At 39.8% G+C, this 16,017-nt stretch overlaps 2 protein-coding genes across 2 annotated transcripts; one reads left to right on the top strand and one right to left on the bottom strand.

Annotated features, from left to right (window-relative positions):
- Positions 1-1,347: 1,347 nt before the first annotated feature.
- Positions 1,348-10,264, top strand: GEMIN2 (gem nuclear organelle associated protein 2). The gene is made up of 10 exons (XM_064714512.1): positions 1,348-1,509; positions 1,977-2,061; positions 3,246-3,335; positions 5,251-5,310; positions 5,469-5,579; positions 6,159-6,203; positions 6,876-6,944; positions 8,266-8,376; positions 8,586-8,644; positions 8,960-10,264. Exons 1-10 carry the CDS (start codon positions 1,388-1,390, stop codon positions 8,997-8,999), a joined length of 792 nt encoding a protein of 263 aa, XP_064570582.1. The 5' UTR covers positions 1,348-1,387; the 3' UTR covers positions 9,000-10,264.
- A 7-nt stretch (positions 10,265-10,271) lies between these two features.
- On the bottom strand, positions 10,272-15,804 carry TRAPPC6B (trafficking protein particle complex subunit 6B). Its single transcript, XM_064714513.1, has 6 exons — positions 15,102-15,804; positions 14,954-15,021; positions 13,788-13,905; positions 12,239-12,322; positions 11,117-11,210; positions 10,272-10,454 (listed from the first exon to the last, which is right to left on the bottom strand). Exons 1-6 carry the CDS (start codon positions 15,180-15,182, stop codon positions 10,423-10,425), a joined length of 477 nt encoding a protein of 158 aa, XP_064570583.1. The 5' UTR covers positions 15,183-15,804; the 3' UTR covers positions 10,272-10,422.
- Between the last annotated feature and the right edge of the window lie 213 nt (positions 15,805-16,017).

Genomic DNA, 16,017 nt, shown 5'->3' with positions numbered 1-16,017 from the left:
GAGGAAAAATATATACATTTCCAGTTCACTTTCCTCTTTCTCCACTGAGTCATATTTGCTAGCCATTGCATCAGCATTGTTGGTAAGACATGTTAGGAACAATTTTATTACCTGTGGAAGACTGCAATAATTAAAAGTATGTTGCTTTGCTTAACAAGTATCAATGGGAAGTTCCAGAAAAAGTAATATAAAGATAGAAAGTATATTTAAAGTGGATTTAAATCTGTGGATTCTCTTTCAGTTCATAGTTCTGGACTTTACAACACATAGGAAAAATAAGTTCTGAATATTACTAAAGTACTAGAAAAGAATTTTATATAGCTGGACTCACCAAAGTTTTTGTCTTGATCATCAGCCTTCCCAGAGTTAGCACTGTAGGCTTAAGTAGGAAGGTTTTATTTCTAGTGGTGACTGCAATTGCTGCATACCCAACTAGGACGTTAGATCCGGGTTTGAGAAAAAAAACTCCCTGGTACACGTAGGTGCTTTTGGAAACACCTTAAAACAAACAAAAGCCATTGGAGAGGAGGAGTTAAGGTAGATGTTTATTTAGAACTACTGAAATACAGACTTGCAGGGGATTAAAAAACAAATTTATTATTTTTTTAACTTATGTCAGAAGTATCTAAAACTACTCTGAAATAGGAGATCTAAATAGACTTTGCATGCAGAACTAATTGGAGAGGCAATATACTGATGGACATTTTGTGTAACAGGAATTTCATAATATACAATGTAAACAATTACAGCATCATCCTTCTGCTTTTTATTTTACCCAGGAAACAACGCCCCTTTGTGCAAATGCTACCTTGCTTTCTGCCATGTGGATGCTCCCACATTATAGTCTTCAGAAAAACTCACACAGCAGCAACTCAGGCATTGACCCTTCCAGAATGGGAACTCTGTGTAAATTTATAATAATTAACTTCTATGTAACTGACTTAACCACAGATCTCAAAGCATTTCAAGGAAGGGACAATTATGAATACTGGGTGTTCACAGGTAAAATAAGAGCGTACTAATGGGTGAGCTTTAAAGAACCTTTGGCAAAAACTACAGTGTATTAGAATAATGGCACAGAGCCTAATGAAGGACGTTATTAAAGGTTTACACCTGTTCACCACAAAAATAGGCCTCGTTTGATGGGCAGTGCATTGGCAAACCCCTTTCTGGCACTGCTCTTTGCCCGTATTTCCTTTATTCGCCTCCGGTGGTTCCCAGGGCACCCAAGAGGCCCGGAGCACACCGCGACCGATCAGCGGCTCCCGAGCGCGGCCGGCCCGCCCCGAGGGCCCCGCGGCCGCACCGCCGGCCCGGCCGGGCCCGCCCCGCCGCTCTCGCGAGAGCAGCGGCAGCGGGCGGGCTCTGCCGCCGGGGCGGCGCGGCCATGGAGTCGGGCATGGAGGAGCTGATGCCGCGGCTGCTGCCCGTGGGCGACTGTGACCTGGCCGAGGACTTCGACCCCACCGTGCCTCCCAGGACGCCCCAGGAGTATCTGAAGCGTGTCCAGTGAGTGGCGGCGCGGACGGGCCGGGGCCGGGCTCCGTGTCCGGGCGCGCCAGGGCGGCCGTGGGGAGCTGCCCTTCGCCGGCATAATCGGTGTTTTACACACCTGCAGGAGGGGCGGGTACCGATCTCTTCCCTCTCGTGACCGGCGACACGAGTCGAGGAAACGACATGGAGCCGTGTCAGGGGAGGTTTAGGCTGCATATCAGGAAAATGTTTTTTAACCAGAGGTGGTTGAGCATTGGAACAGGCTCCCCATGGCAGTGGTCACAGAACCAGGCATGACAGAGTTCGGGAAACATTTGGACAGCGCCTTGGAGCACAGGCTGTGATTTCTGGGCTGTCCTGGAGTTCGACTCAAGGTTCTTGATTGGTCCTTCCATGCTTTTATGAGTATTTCAAAGACATCCGGTATGTATCGACCTGTTACAGGAAAGAAAAAATGCAGCCCATTTGATTCTGTTTTGTAGGATTGAAGCAGCTCGATGTCCTGACGTGGTCGTGGCGCAAATAGATCCCAGAAAATTGAAAAGGAAGCCGACAGTAAACATTTCAGTAAGTTTGTGAGCTTTTACGTGTTTTGAGGGGAAAAAAAAGGGGGAAGATGCTACTATAATGATGTTTGTATTAATTTGGAGGTGTCATTGGCATAACTAAATAGCACCACTAGATTCTAAAAGCGTCTACAGAATTAAATGTCTGTGTTTGAAGAAACCTCTGCTCAACTGCTGGGTAACAGCAGTCTTTCTAACAGAATTAAATTTATAGTCCCCATACTATTCAGTATGCAACAGACTGTTTTACTGTCTGAGGAAATCAAATGTTGCATTAAATTTTACAGTTATTTAATCATAAAACCTGCATACATTTTAGAAGAAAAATATATCCATATCTGTCTTTGGGTTTAAGTCTATATCTAGCATAACCATAGTAAGTACAGCTAAGCTTTACTAAAGTTAGATGAAATTCTTGCACCACTTCTTTCCTTTTGGGAAGAATATTTTATTGGAACTTTTCCTTACTTTTCCAACAGATCTGTTGAAGCAGATTTTTCCATTGTTGTATTGCCCTGCCAGCTTGGTTTTTAATCTATTTTCAAATAGTTTGCCTTTCTCCAAAGACAATGATGTAATCTGAAATTTCACTATTAGATTTCTCAGAGAAAGTTTCTAATACTGATGTGACCTTGTAACTTCTGTAGCCATTCTCTTCGTCTGTCTCATCTGTGTGTAGTGACATTCTTAAACACTTGAAGAAAGATTTTGTTTAATAACCCTTTCATGATAATCTTTAAAGAGGTTATATCTACCTAACTCTCAAACTTAATTTTCTAGATGGTTTTATGATCTTCTGTCTTCCTCAGCTTACTCTCTTGACAGGCAGAATGCCTAAGATTGATAGTATCTGTTGCAGATAAGGGAACAGTGTCCTGTTTTTTATGAGCAGGGAGATTAAAGCAGAACAATTGCTGAAAGGAAGACATTAAGTAATTCTTTGACAATATATTTTGAACACTTAGTTTTCCTCCTTATGTACATACAAGAAAAGTCAAACAAAAAAAATTTCTCTAAACCAAAATCTTAACTCAGCCTTGGATATGGTAATGAAATTACCTTTCTTGAAAGAAGATTTCAAGGATATTCTTTACCTGACAGTAAACATTTACTGATTCTCTTGTTCTTAAGGATTCTTCTTATAAAGCTCTCTTTACATTATAATTATTGCCAGTGTTTTCTCAGATTTCTGGATGTCAGCCTGCTCCTGAAGGATACTCTCCAACGCTCAAGTGGCAGCAGCAGCAAGTGGCCAATTTCTCAGCTGTTCGTCAGGTACAAGATAGTCTGTGAGGAGTCTTGCACTGTCTGGATAGAACATTTCTGTGCTTTACAGGGGATAACTTTATATCTAGTATAGAAGTGTTATGATTTTGAAGCAGGGTAGATGTTTATAGGCAAGCGTTTTAAGTTCTTGAAAGCTAATTGAGCATATGTGGCTTTTAAACCTCTGATAAAACTCTTGAGAGTCACATTTAAGAAATCCTCTTTAAACAAAAATATGTCCATATTTAGGTTAAATGCTATGGTGTAGTTGAGGAAGGACAAAAACCCCTATAATGTTATGCAGTTATATTAAAACAGTGTTAGCAGGAAATGTTCAACATGAACTAAGAACCAAGTGGATTCTAACCCATCAGGAGATTCATAAAGTCCCTTCATACAGTCAGTTTAGGGACCTGTTGACAGAGATGGCAAGCCATTATGAGGAGACATACTGATTTGGTAAAACGTATTTGTAAGGTTGTACAGTTAGCACAGATTTTAATCTTTCCTGATACATTTGCACCCTGCTTGAAGTAACACAAGAAGAATAGAAAATTAAGCAGTCTCAAAGGGTAAAGGTTCTAAGTTCAGCTAAGCTTTACTAAAGTTTTAAACTGAAGGAGGGTTGATTTGGATTAGATATAAGGAAGATTTTTTTTTACAATGAGTGTGGTGAAACACTGGCACAGGTTGCCCAGAGAGGGATGGATGCCCCATCCCTGAAAACACTAAAGGTCAGATTGGATGGGGTTCTGAGCCTGATCTAGTTAAGATGTCCCTGACAATGGAAGAGGGGTTGGACTAGATGGCCTGTGAAGGTCCCTTCCAACCCAAATCTATGATTGTTCTATTCTCTATGCACAGTTCAAACAGAGTGAAATGGAAAATATAATAAAAATGTAGGTAGAGATCATTTGTGACTCCAGTGCTGCAGACAGCACGTTTACAGTGCATTGATGCTGCATTGTAGGAGTACCTCAGGTACTCCTGAGGTGTGACAGCCATGAGCTCGTCACTAGCACTGAACTCTGCAGCAGCTCATGTACCATGTCTTTTTCAGGGAGGAAAATTTAGTGAAGGAGATCTGTACTACTGCATCTACATGTAAACAGTAACTGAGCTACCCCTTTTTCTGTGAGGGATCATACTGCATCCTGTATATTAGACTTAGTCTAGGGTTTTAGCAGTACTAAGGAGACTGACATCTAAAGGCTTACTCACTGAATAGGTATTTCTTTTATGCTCAAATGCTTAATTGTCTTATCTTTGCCAGAATTAACACTGTAAAATATGAGACTATCCTAAAAAGTATTTAAAAAAGAGCATCAGAATTCACTTGTTCGACCACTGCATCAGCTGCTGTTACTTTGAGCATTTTTAGTGGTCTTTTATACAGCTACAGGAACAACCAGAGTGGGAGACAAATTCCTTCTGCTACAGAACATTTACAGCTCTCTACAAGTAACTGTTAAGCAGGCCAGTTTGTCTAGCCAGGTTGAAGAAATGTGCTAAGAAAGCACACTTGCCTTCTTTCATACAATTCTGTAGACCTCTGATACAGATACAGCACTGTTAGGAAACAGGATATTGGCTTTATGTGTGCTTTTGGATTAAATCAAAGTGGGTTTTTTCTTAAGATTGTTCTAACAAGAAAAGTCCAGAAGACTGTTAAAGCTTACTACGTCAGCTTAACCTTATGTAATAGACTTCAAAATGCCTTCAGCTTTAACATTACTTCCAAAATCCCAGCATGAGATTCTTAATTACATTTCTGCTAAGAGGCATGGGAATTATTTAGCCAGTTGTGCTGCCTGTATATCTACTGATTTATAGAAAGTCATAAAATATACTTTTCATACATTTGTGTCTAGGATAAAATATCTGCAGAGTTAAACTGGGATTTGACTTTGTTTTAATTACTCAGAGCCTGAACAAGCACAGGAATCACTGGCGGTCACAACGTTTGGACAGCAATGTTACTATGGTGAGTAGAATTCATAACACTGCTCTGTGGTTTGTTTTCCCAGTTACTGAATCCACAGTTAATCTTGCTTTATAGTTGCATGCAACAATTTAAGTCTTTTCTCCAGTGTCTTCAGGACACAGTATTACACAGTTTTCATTTATTTTTATTTACTTCAGCCAAAATCAGAAGATGAAGAAGGCTGGAAGAAGTTCTGCCTCGGGGAAAGAATATACTCAGAAATAGATGCACTATCTGATAATGAAAATTTAGGAATTGATTACTTGAAGGTGAGTATAGGACTTCCAGTTAGTTTTCAGCAGCTATTTTCTAGACTAACTACCAGAAACAATCATACTGTCTATTACTACTTTGTGCCAAATAGAAAGTAAGCTCTGGTGACCCCAGAAAGTCCCAGTGTACATTCTTTTATGCAGAAACCAAGTGAAGCAGGAATTAAGTCTCTGTTTTCAGTCAAAATTTGAAGACTTCCTTCATCTCTTACCAGCTAAAGTCATTACTTTGTTCTCACTGAACAGAATGGAAGCTTTCTTCATAGTCTGCTTTAGTGTTTTGTTGCATAGTGATATGTAGTTACCCTCCTCATATGTGATACCCTACAAATATATTCTTTACTATGTCATTTTGTCAAACCAAAACTTTAACAAGTAACAGTAGAAGCAAGGTGCTCTGATACTTACTGGACCTTCAACTTTCTTGAAGATACTTTTTTAATAAATTTCAAAGCTCAGAACAGACTTTCAAATTACTACCATTATCTGAACATCAAGTTAAAATCTTAGTATGTTCTAAATTAGAACAAAGATGTTTGTGATAATGTTTGCATTTTCCAACTTGCTTTTTTTCAGGTGGGCTTTCCCCCTTTGCTAAGTATTGTAAGCAGGATGAATCAGGTAAGCCTACCTCTTAGAATCACATAGTGACATTGCCTAAATCATTATTTCTCACGTTCTGTAGCAGAAGGCTTAACTATTTTTCTTTGCCTGGAGTAGGCATTTGTTTATTACAAATTCTATTAACTGTACACTCAGAAGGAATGTATTCATTATCTCACATTCAGTTACAAGTAACTTTACAAGCAAAGATTTTTCATTACTAGTTCTGAAAGTATTTTGTTGTTGTAGTTTCTCTATAAGCACATTTAATGTTTGAATTTTTGCTGAATACCCCAATAGTTGCTTTACAATGTTTTTAAATTTCTCAGTGTTATAAGTGCAGTTCTTCCATTTGATTGTGATTTTTGATGTACGTTGCAAGGCTAGAAGAATCACACTTATCTTTCCTTTACCACGTTTCCCACTTGCCACCATTACACACAACCAACCAGTCAGTGTGATGCTTCTTTCCTAATCTGTAGCTATTTACCCATAACTTTTCATTAACAATTAATTCATTTCATACAAATTTCTTTCCAAACGTGGTACTTTAGCCTTACACGTAACTTCAAACTGGAATAAATACTGTGGAGTAGAAATACTTTTTATATAATAAATCCTTCAGGTAGAAGAGCAGCAAAACAAAACATTGCAGATACTATATTGTCTCTTTCTGTTCCTCTTTTGAAGGCAACAGTAACCAGTGTCTTAGAATACCTGATAAGCTGGTTTGGAGAGAAAAAATTTACTCCAGAACTGGTAATTTTTAATTTATTCTAACTACTTGCACATGAATGCATTAAACAAAGAATAAATTGTTTGCAGTTTTCTATTAAATTATTTTAATTTTCTAAAGAGTTCTTTAGATGGTTGTATCACATTGTTACTTTCAAAACTTTCTTGATTAGATACTAAAATGAGGATTCACATTTGTTTTAGGAAGGCTAAAATTACAAAACTTAATAGACACACATAAAAAGTACTACCCAAACTCCCTCTGTATCCCTGCCTTTGTATCACTCACCCCATAACTTCAGCCACAAGGCTTGTTGAGCATCAAGGTTTAGGAGAGGAGAGAGATCCCAGCAGCTTAGGTTCTGTCAGGGTGCTGCACATTCTTTACCAATACCTCCAGTTTAGTTTGGAGGCACATTACAGTGTGCTGGCAAAGACACATTTAATCTTTCTTCATTGAGCATGGACCAGAAGGCTTGGCTGCATTCATGTGGTGACAAATCAAACCTAAGGACTCCTGACTGACAGGCTACATTGCCATGGAGTTTGGCCACAACTCGATTGACCAGCAGTGTAAGGGCACCATATCTACAGAAGACTTTGGTGGATGCTTCTCATTCCTTCAGTACCACAAAGAAAAAGAGTAATGAAAAATGACATGATGCTTAGCATAGCTTCACTGTTTTTCTTCAGTCACTTAAAGACCTTTCATGTTCTGTCCTTTCCTGTAGAAGACTGTTTTCTTTTTAGCCAGTATGTATGTGCAGAGAATGTGCACAATGACTTTTAGGTTAGGTCCCAAAATGAAGGCCACTAGACCCTGGGATTAAATTATGAAGTTAGACTGGTACCAGAAATTAGGTTTGTAAGAATGCAGTACAATTCAGAGATGTAAAACTCAAAGGACATATTTTCACAGTGGTGCAAATCTTAAAGCAGATCTAACCACTAATTCCATAAAGATCTGAGTTCATGGATTCTGTCTTCAGGAATCTTTTTTTTCACAGATTGTGAAGTTAAAGTTTAATAGCCAAGTAATAGTTTAGATATTATTAAAATAATCCTTCTTTCAGACTATAATAGCATCAGCTGTAATAATTTATATCTTAGCCAGCATTAAAAAAATGCTAGGAAACCCAGGAGTAGGGCTCACAAGAATCTTATCTAGAGACACAGAACTCTCTACCATGTAGTGTCTAATGTGGTTTTGAAAATTTTATTATTGCATATAGCACTTCAATGCAGTTTTGAGACATACACTTCAGTCCTGCTCTATATAACATGAATTGCTTGAATCTTCAAGATAATGCTTAGAATTAAAACTCTGTTATTTGAATCCTCACAGGGTAGATGGCTTTATGCACTGCTGGCATGCCTTGAAAAACCTCTGCTACCTGAAGCTCACTCCCTTATTCGACAGCTGGCGAGACGATGTTCAGAAGTCAGGGCACTGGAGGTAAGATTTAATATAACTGTGCAGAGGACTTGGTGAATTTAGCAGGTAAGGAGGATCACTTTTCAGAAGTCCTGATAATTAATTTTTCATGTCTACAATTTGCTTGAGAATGTAGGGAAGACTACAAATACACATAGCATGGCTTGTAACAGGTTCTCTATTTGACACAGCTAACAAAAGAATTGCTGTAATATTTCTCTCTTTTCCAGGAGAGCAAGAATGAAGAACAAATATCAGCTCTGAACTTGATAATCTGCTTAGTTAGTAGGTAATGCAACTTAGACACCTCAACCAGTAATGTATGTCCAGCATAAATGCATGATTATTTGTACTAACCTAAATTCTTTTAAAAGTGAAAGTAAGTAAAAAAGTACCCTGGGCCAACGCAGCAAATATACTTAGCTGAAAGGATTTAAGATACACCTAAGAACAAAGTAAGCTTATTCCTGTCTTCAGATGAGCCCTTGAAGCCATAATTATGATAGAAACACTAAAAGATGAGCTAGAAAGCAATGGGTGGACAACTTGAAGTATGGTATATGTTGCCTTGGGGGTTTCTTACCATATTCCACTTCATTCCTAGGTACTTTGATCAACGTGACCTGGCTGACGAGCCTTCCTAGGCTGTTTTGAGAACATCCAGTATTTTGCATTGTCACAGTACAAAGAGCATTATCAGACTTAAAAGCAAGACACTGCACTGTTCAGACCTGGAGTATTACACACTCCCTTCAGAACACCCTCACACTAATGCATTTGGGACAGCTGTGAATAACTTCAGCTGAGTTTGTCAGTGTCTCCAATACCATCATCACCATCATTGTAAAGTGGTAACTGAAGTGTCCAGCATCATCTCTCAAGCTCCTGTCTTTGTAAACTACATTCTTGGTTAGAAATTTCTACAATCTGAGTAATCTATGGACACTGCTATTAGGTGAAGTCTGAGGTTACATTACAGATTATTATTCTTTTTCTAACAGACTTACTGAGGACTTTTTTAATAAAGCAAAAGGATTTTAAAGACTGTTCTTAAACATTGTGGGTTTTCTTACTCCATATTATTTAACAGCAGCCTTACTGTAGAAATCTAGAGTTAGGGCTGAATGTGTTTTTTCAAGTTTTGGTGCCTGAGCTCTAGCACTGCTTAGCAGTTCAACTAGAGCCAGCATGTTACTGAAACAATTGTTCCAGTAAAACATAAACATAACTACTTTTTGAGTAGTACATTACAGAAGTAAACTATAGCTAGCAATTAAAAACAATTACCTTAATATTGAATTTATACACAACAAGACAGAATAAATTTCCTTCTTTAGCCAGTATAGACAACCTTAGGTATAAAACATTCTGACACAAGGAACGGTTGCTAATTTAAAGGACAGGAGAAACTCTTGAACTATGCAAAAACAAGTTTTCTTCTACTGCCCCAAACTACAATCCTACAAAGGTCTCCACATAGTATCTTTAATGATGTGTGAGCTGTTAGCTCACGTGTTAGCAGGCTCCATCAAAGAAATACAAAAGCTGTCTTAAAAACAGAGCAGGGATGCCCATGTCTCGTGACTAGCCAAGTTTCTGAGCCACAGTGGTCCAAAGTCCAAACCCCACAGTGACAGGTTTGTATCACCCATTTTGCAGCTCTCATTGCAGGGCTGCCTCCCAGAGTGAATGGGGAAAGGTAGCACTTGGGCATTCAAGTTGGGCAACACAACACACATTCATTTCTTACTCAAATTTAGTCTTGGTCAGGATTTTTCTCTGTTCTCAAACTCTCTCTGGTCTTCCAGGCTCTTTTGGTAATTGAAAGGTTTTGCTGAATATATAGAGTACATGGCTTTTACCATGTATAAATTATTACTTTTGTATAGAATAAATTTCATACCAAGACACAAGCATAGTATTAAGTTATTTCTATGAGCATTTATTATATATTTTGGAATTGTGCTGCACACTGCTATAATTTACATGTTATATACAAGAATGAGCCAAGATACTGAATCCACATACAAAGGCTTTTTAAAGTAGATACCCAGATTTGAATGTGCTCTACATCTTCTGTATCATCACCTGAAATTTACCTGCAGGAAAAGCAGAGTCAGATTACCATTAAATTATTTCTCCAAGTCATTATTTTCTTGTAAATTTTTTTTCAAAGAAATAGTAAGAAACATTTCATTCTTACAGTTTAATTGTAAGCAGTTGAGCCATTATTTAAATTTAGCATTAATTAATTGAGCCATTATTTAAATTTAGCATTTAAATTTTAATTCCACGCTGAACAGCTTCTCTCTTTTCTTTTTGTCTGTAAGTTGACCGTGTCCCACACCACAGAAGTTTTGTCAGCTAAACCTAAAATTTGTGCTAAATCTGTGGAAACTTTTAATTGAGCAGCTTATGTAGTTACAATGGTCTTTACTTACTAACATCCTTAATGAGTCCTATAGAGAAAGAGCTTGTGGAAATAACCTTCTGGACACACATCCTTACACATTTGATGCTTCTAAATTTAAATACAACTTTTTAGTTTTACTTTTCACTCAACATCATGGAGGATTCTCCTCTACCAGTATTTTCTAAATACTAAAGGATATAGTAACAAGCCATATCCTGAAGTTCACATGGACTCCTATGGCCCAGCAGCTTCAAACAAATCCCACCTCAAAAAATGCTTATAACAGCACCACAAAGTCAGGAAAGTTACCAAGTGAGCTAATAATTGAATACTCCAAGTACTACTTACATGCAGGCATTGATGAAACTTCAGCTGTTACAATACTCTTTATTCCCAGATTTGATAGGCCTCCTCTGATTAGTCCACAGGTGAATGCTAAATACTGAATAAAAAGTTGCACTTCAAATGAGTGTCAACAGTGAAGCTTGTTGATAAAGATTGAAAACAAGTACTCAAGAACACAATACTTGGACAACAGAAAACCATGGAGGTTTTGAGAGACTTTGTCAGGTCTCTAATAGATGAAAGCTCCAATATTTGGTAGAGTGGAGCTCACTACACAGATTGTTCTCATTATTTTGTGTTTTTAGTCACCTTCTCTTTCCATTCAACCTGTAGGAACTTAATATCCTTAAAACAATTATTCCCAAGACTTGGCTGAAATTAGCAACTGGTACTGAAGTCAACAAAGGACAAACAGTCCAAGACAGCATTCTTGTGCAGGCCATACCTTAGAATTCAAACACGTGCAGATATTTAAAATGTGTGTTGCAAAATAGAAGAAACATTTCACCAAACAAAAAAAAAATCCCAAGGACACAGCCAGTTTGGAGGACTAAGATCAAGAATTAAGAAGCCATAAAATAGATCTGAATGCCCCATTTTTTAATCCACCTGAGCCAAAGTGCTCTATGATAGGTTTTGTAGAGGGACTGATTTTACCTGAACTATTACCATAACTCAGCATCTGCACTCAAAACTATTTTTAATTGGTGGAAGATCTTTCTGAACATTCACATCACCTCAGAACCTTGTTATATGTAACAAATAGCATCTTCCACATGTGTTTTGGGAATTTTAAAGAAAGTTTCTGAAAACACATGTTTCCTGAAGAGAAAGAATCTGTGTGACAGTGGCAGGTAGTGGCAGACAAGCACTGGCACCACGAAGTAACTCAAATATAACAGCAGCAAGTTTCACAATAACCAAGACCATTTTCTGAACTATAAATCAAATCCACCCTTCTAAAACAGGGTGCCTTGCTAAGAAGCACACAGGTTCTGAAGGCAGATCTTTAGGTGCCCTTCAGAAGAGTTTGTACCCATTTAATTACAAAATGTAAAGTTACTAACAGATGAAGGTAATGGAAATGAAACTGGCAGACCTCCCCCACACAGAATCAAAGGGTACCTTTGGTGCATGTTCTAAATACTGCTTTCCTGCAGACATTTGTGTCAAGAGACGGAATTTATTGTCTTGAAGGACGTAAATGCCCTGTTTAAAAAGAGAAAAATGAGGGGTTAAAATTTAGTTAATTTAGTAAATTTAGAAAAATTTAGTTAAATGTGCAGTGATATAAAACCCCTGTTTTCTGTGGATTTGATTTATAGATAAAATATATATGATCTCAGGCTGAAAAATAAAATTGTAGAGTAAGACAAATGTGATTTAAGTTTAGATTGTATTATTTACTTACTTACTTAAGGAATATCAAAAGAAAATTTTGCTAATTGTGAGTATACCAAAAAAAAACCTCTAGATAATAATATGATCAGTTACCCCTAAAAATGTTTATGTACATTTCTTCTAGAAAGTCTTTGGTAATATATCAAATGCATACTGATTTTTACATTCAAATATCCATCTTCACTGGGTTTTGCACATCTCTATTCTTATTCTCAAATTCAGTGGGAATTATTTTCTTAATAGCAGTACAGGCAACTACACCCAGCAGACAATCAAAGTTAAAGTCTGGTGCTTTCTACAATACAATTTAGTGCAACAATATGCATCTTAATAAATCAGGTAAAAACACAGTATGGCTTTAGCTACACCTGCCATGTTAATTTCCTTGCTACTGACTGTGCTACTTCAGAATTTCCTGAGACTTGAACTTAAATTACGGCTGCATATACAATTAAGACCCTTAAGCTCAATACTGCAGCTTTTTTGAATTTAAACCCCAGATTTCTAAAGTAATAATTATCTCATTACTTGATAAGTCACTGAAAAATATTTTATTTGGCACAATCTTAGTACAAATTCTCTTCTTCCTAATTTGACACAACAGGGAAATGGCCATAAGGAAACCAAGTGATTCAATTAGGAAAACGATTGTTTACTCTAGTAAAATGGCTCCTTAAGTTATTTTGATCTGGCTTTAAGAACTGTGGCTGTTGATACAGGAAAGCACATGGATACAGCACAATGTCACCAACTTGCAAATCTGACAAGTTTCTCCACTGTTTCTTATACAGGTATTTTCAATAGATTACAACTGTCTCAACTGCTGAAAACTCTTAACATTCTTCAAACTAAAAAAAATTACTTCACTGCAGGTATTTTATTTAAATAGGTGTTTAGAGAATAACATCACTTTTTCACTATTTTTACTAACATTTATTAAGAGACAGATTAAAAAGTTCTTGTTTAAATGTTAATCAACTGTAATCATTACTGTTCTTTCTGTCACACTGCAACAGTGCTTATGAAATTCAAAGCATTTAGTCTTTTCAAACAGGGTGGCAATAAAAACATCATAGGCAATTTTTAAATTGTACTCTAAAGCTGCATGATAATATGAATATTGAAAAACAAGCTTTTTAAACAAAACAAATATGGAACATTTTGAGTTTCTTATCTGGTGATTAGTTTTAGACCAAGAAAAATAAAAAATGCACTAGCAACTCAAAACTCTCACCACCTTTCTAAGTTAAATCTAAATCTACAGCATTAGTACCTGGTGATTAGTCCTTAGGTTATCTATTTGTTTTTTGAATACCGTTGTCCAAAAGTCTTTGCAAATGAACTTCATAATATCTAATTCATCCTTGAATCTGGCAGTGTCTTTTGTAAACCTAAGAGAAAAGTGAGAAATATATCAATAATGATGGCACACATAACCTGACCAATTAAACACAGAAATATTTTTAATGGTACTATACAACAACATTTTTGAGGTTATTATAGAAATTAGTTTTCCAACCATTGCACAGTATCATTGTAGCCTCACTGTCCATTCATCAAGTATTTTAATTTAAGAGCAACACAGTGTTATCTTAGTATCTGCAATATGATAGCACAATAAATTGTTTTAATTCCATGACTATCAAACATAGTTGACATACAGAAAGGTGGAAAGTGCTCCATCAGTTTTATCTTCAAAACAGTAACTAAATAGAAGATAAATAAAATGCTCACACCTATACTACTTCTTGAAAGGTGTCCTTCAATTAGGCAAAAGAGCTCTAACATAGGCCCAAGTATATAAAACTTGTTCCCGTTTCTCAGAAGGAACGTCTTTCTCTTGCTTATTTCAGATCCTCACTGAGGGTCTTTATCTGGCACTAAAGGCCCACTTTATTCAACAAAAGCATGACTCAGAAACCCAGGAGCGAGCACACGACCTCGGAACGAGGGCGCTGGAGCGGCATCGCCGGTCCCCAAAGGGCCCGAGCTGCTCAGCCGTGGAGTCGCAAGGGCTGAGGGCACTTTACAAAAATGAAATACAGTGAGGACCAATCACAAAATTATGCTCAAGAAGTAAATCAGAAAAAGAATGAAGTCACAAAACGTACCAGAAGCAGGAAACATGCAAAAGTCTACACAAAGTAGAATTAAAGATAATTTTAAGTATTAAAAGTAACCATGTACCCTGACTCGGTTTTCATGACGGGAAGCACTAGGAAAACAACACACTCCAAAACTGTCCCGTGATACACAAACACAGGTCCTCACAAGAATGAAATACGAAAAGAGGAGACGCCAGAACGACTGATGGTAAGAGGAACGCACTCTCCGTCCAGCCAAACCAGCGCGCCTTGCCCGGGCAGGTGTGCTCTGCCGGCGCGGTGAAAGCCCCGAGAACGAGCAGCGGCTGCCAGGGCCCGCCGGGACTGGACTCACCTCTCGATGAGCCCCTGCCCGACGCGGAAGCCCATGCTCTCCAGCTTGGTGGTGCAGCGCCCGTTCTCCTACAAGACACAAGGGCCCGGCCACAGCGTCAGCCCTGGCCGCTGCCGGCTGGCCCCGGGGCGGCCCCGGCCCCACTCACCCCTTCGCCCTGCTCGGCGGCGCGGTACAGCCCCGCCACCATCTCGCTGTGCAGCAGCAGGAACAGCGCCTCGTCCGCCATCGCCGGGGCCGCCGTCCCTTCCGGGCGGGCCCGGACACCCGCGGGAGATCCCGGCCGAGGCCCAGCAGTACCGGCCGGGCCGGGGAACCTCTGGGAAAGGGGCTCTCAGGTTAAGGCTCTATAGAGTCCGCGGACTCGGGCGCCGCCGGCAGCGCAGGGTCCTGAGCGAGGGCCGAGGCCTGGGATCAAACGCGCCCCGCCGGCGGAGCTGCCCCGCCCACCCTACTGCTGGAGCCAGGCGGGGCGTGCGTGTGTCACTGCCTCCGAGAGAGCGCCCGTGCCTTCCCCTGCCCGCCGCGGGGAGCCGCAGAGCCAAGTCGGCCGCAGCCGGGGAAGAGCGTGGTTTAACGCCTCGCCGCCGCCCCGGGCGCCATGCCTGACGCGCAGCGCGGAGCTGCCCTGCCACGCCGCTTCGGGCGGGATGGGAGGGCCCGTAGGGCAACCACCACAGCCAGCGCCAACTAACGGCCCCGTCTATTGGCTCGCCGGGCACAGGCGCCTCTGGTAGCTCAGCGCTGATTGGCTCTCGCCCGAGTCCCCAGCGTGCCGGCTCCTCGGCCCCATTGAGGAAAGCAGGATGTGTCCTGGGAGGGTGGGAACAAGCGGCCTCGAAGTGGTTTTCTGATTGGGCTACGAGGAAATGACGCTTGAGTTCTTATTAGCTCTGTGTCGTGTCACTCCGGCCGCCCCCTTCATTGATTCGTCGAGCTAGCAGGGAGAGCCTTCCGCTAGTTGGGCGGCCGAGATGCCAGTCTGCCTCCGGGCTCTGTGATTGGTGGCCCCTTTTGGCGAGCCACCCTGGTGGGCGTGCCCCTTCCTCTCGTGCCCGGTGATT

Source organism: Zonotrichia leucophrys, chromosome 5, assembly GCF_028769735.1.
Source record: "Zonotrichia leucophrys gambelii isolate GWCS_2022_RI chromosome 5, RI_Zleu_2.0, whole genome shotgun sequence".
NCBI classification, from domain to species: domain Eukaryota; kingdom Metazoa; phylum Chordata; class Aves; order Passeriformes; family Passerellidae; genus Zonotrichia; species Zonotrichia leucophrys.
The sequence above is the reverse complement of the archived record's forward strand: the minus strand, read 5'-3'. Positions and strand labels throughout refer to the sequence as shown.

What these genes read in the sequence shown, in the direction of transcription:
- GEMIN2 (XM_064714512.1), top strand. Translation starts at nt 1,388, where the DNA reads ATGGAGTCGGGCATGGAGGAGCTGATGCCGCGGCTGCTGCCCGTGGGC. An exon ending in CAGAAGTCAGGGCACTGGAG is followed by an intron (nt 8,377 to 8,585) that starts GTAAGATTTAAT and finishes TCTCTTTTCCAG; the next exon opens with GAGAGCAAGAATGAAGAACA. An exon ending in ATAATCTGCTTAGTTAGTAG is followed by an intron (nt 8,645 to 8,959) that starts GTAATGCAACTT and finishes CTTCATTCCTAG; the next exon opens with GTACTTTGATCAACGTGACC.
- TRAPPC6B (XM_064714513.1), bottom strand. Translation starts at nt 15,182, where the DNA reads ATGGCGGACGAGGCGCTGTTCCTGCTGCTGCACAGCGAGATGGTGGCG. An exon ending in CCGCCGAGCAGGGCGAAGGG is followed by an intron (nt 15,022 to 15,101) that starts GTGAGTGGGGCC and finishes TGTGTCTTGTAG; the next exon opens with GAGAACGGGCGCTGCACCAC. An exon ending in ACCTAAGGACTAATCACCAG is followed by an intron (nt 12,323 to 13,787) that starts GTACTAATGCTG and finishes CTTTTTAAACAG; the next exon opens with GGCATTTACGTCCTTCAAGA.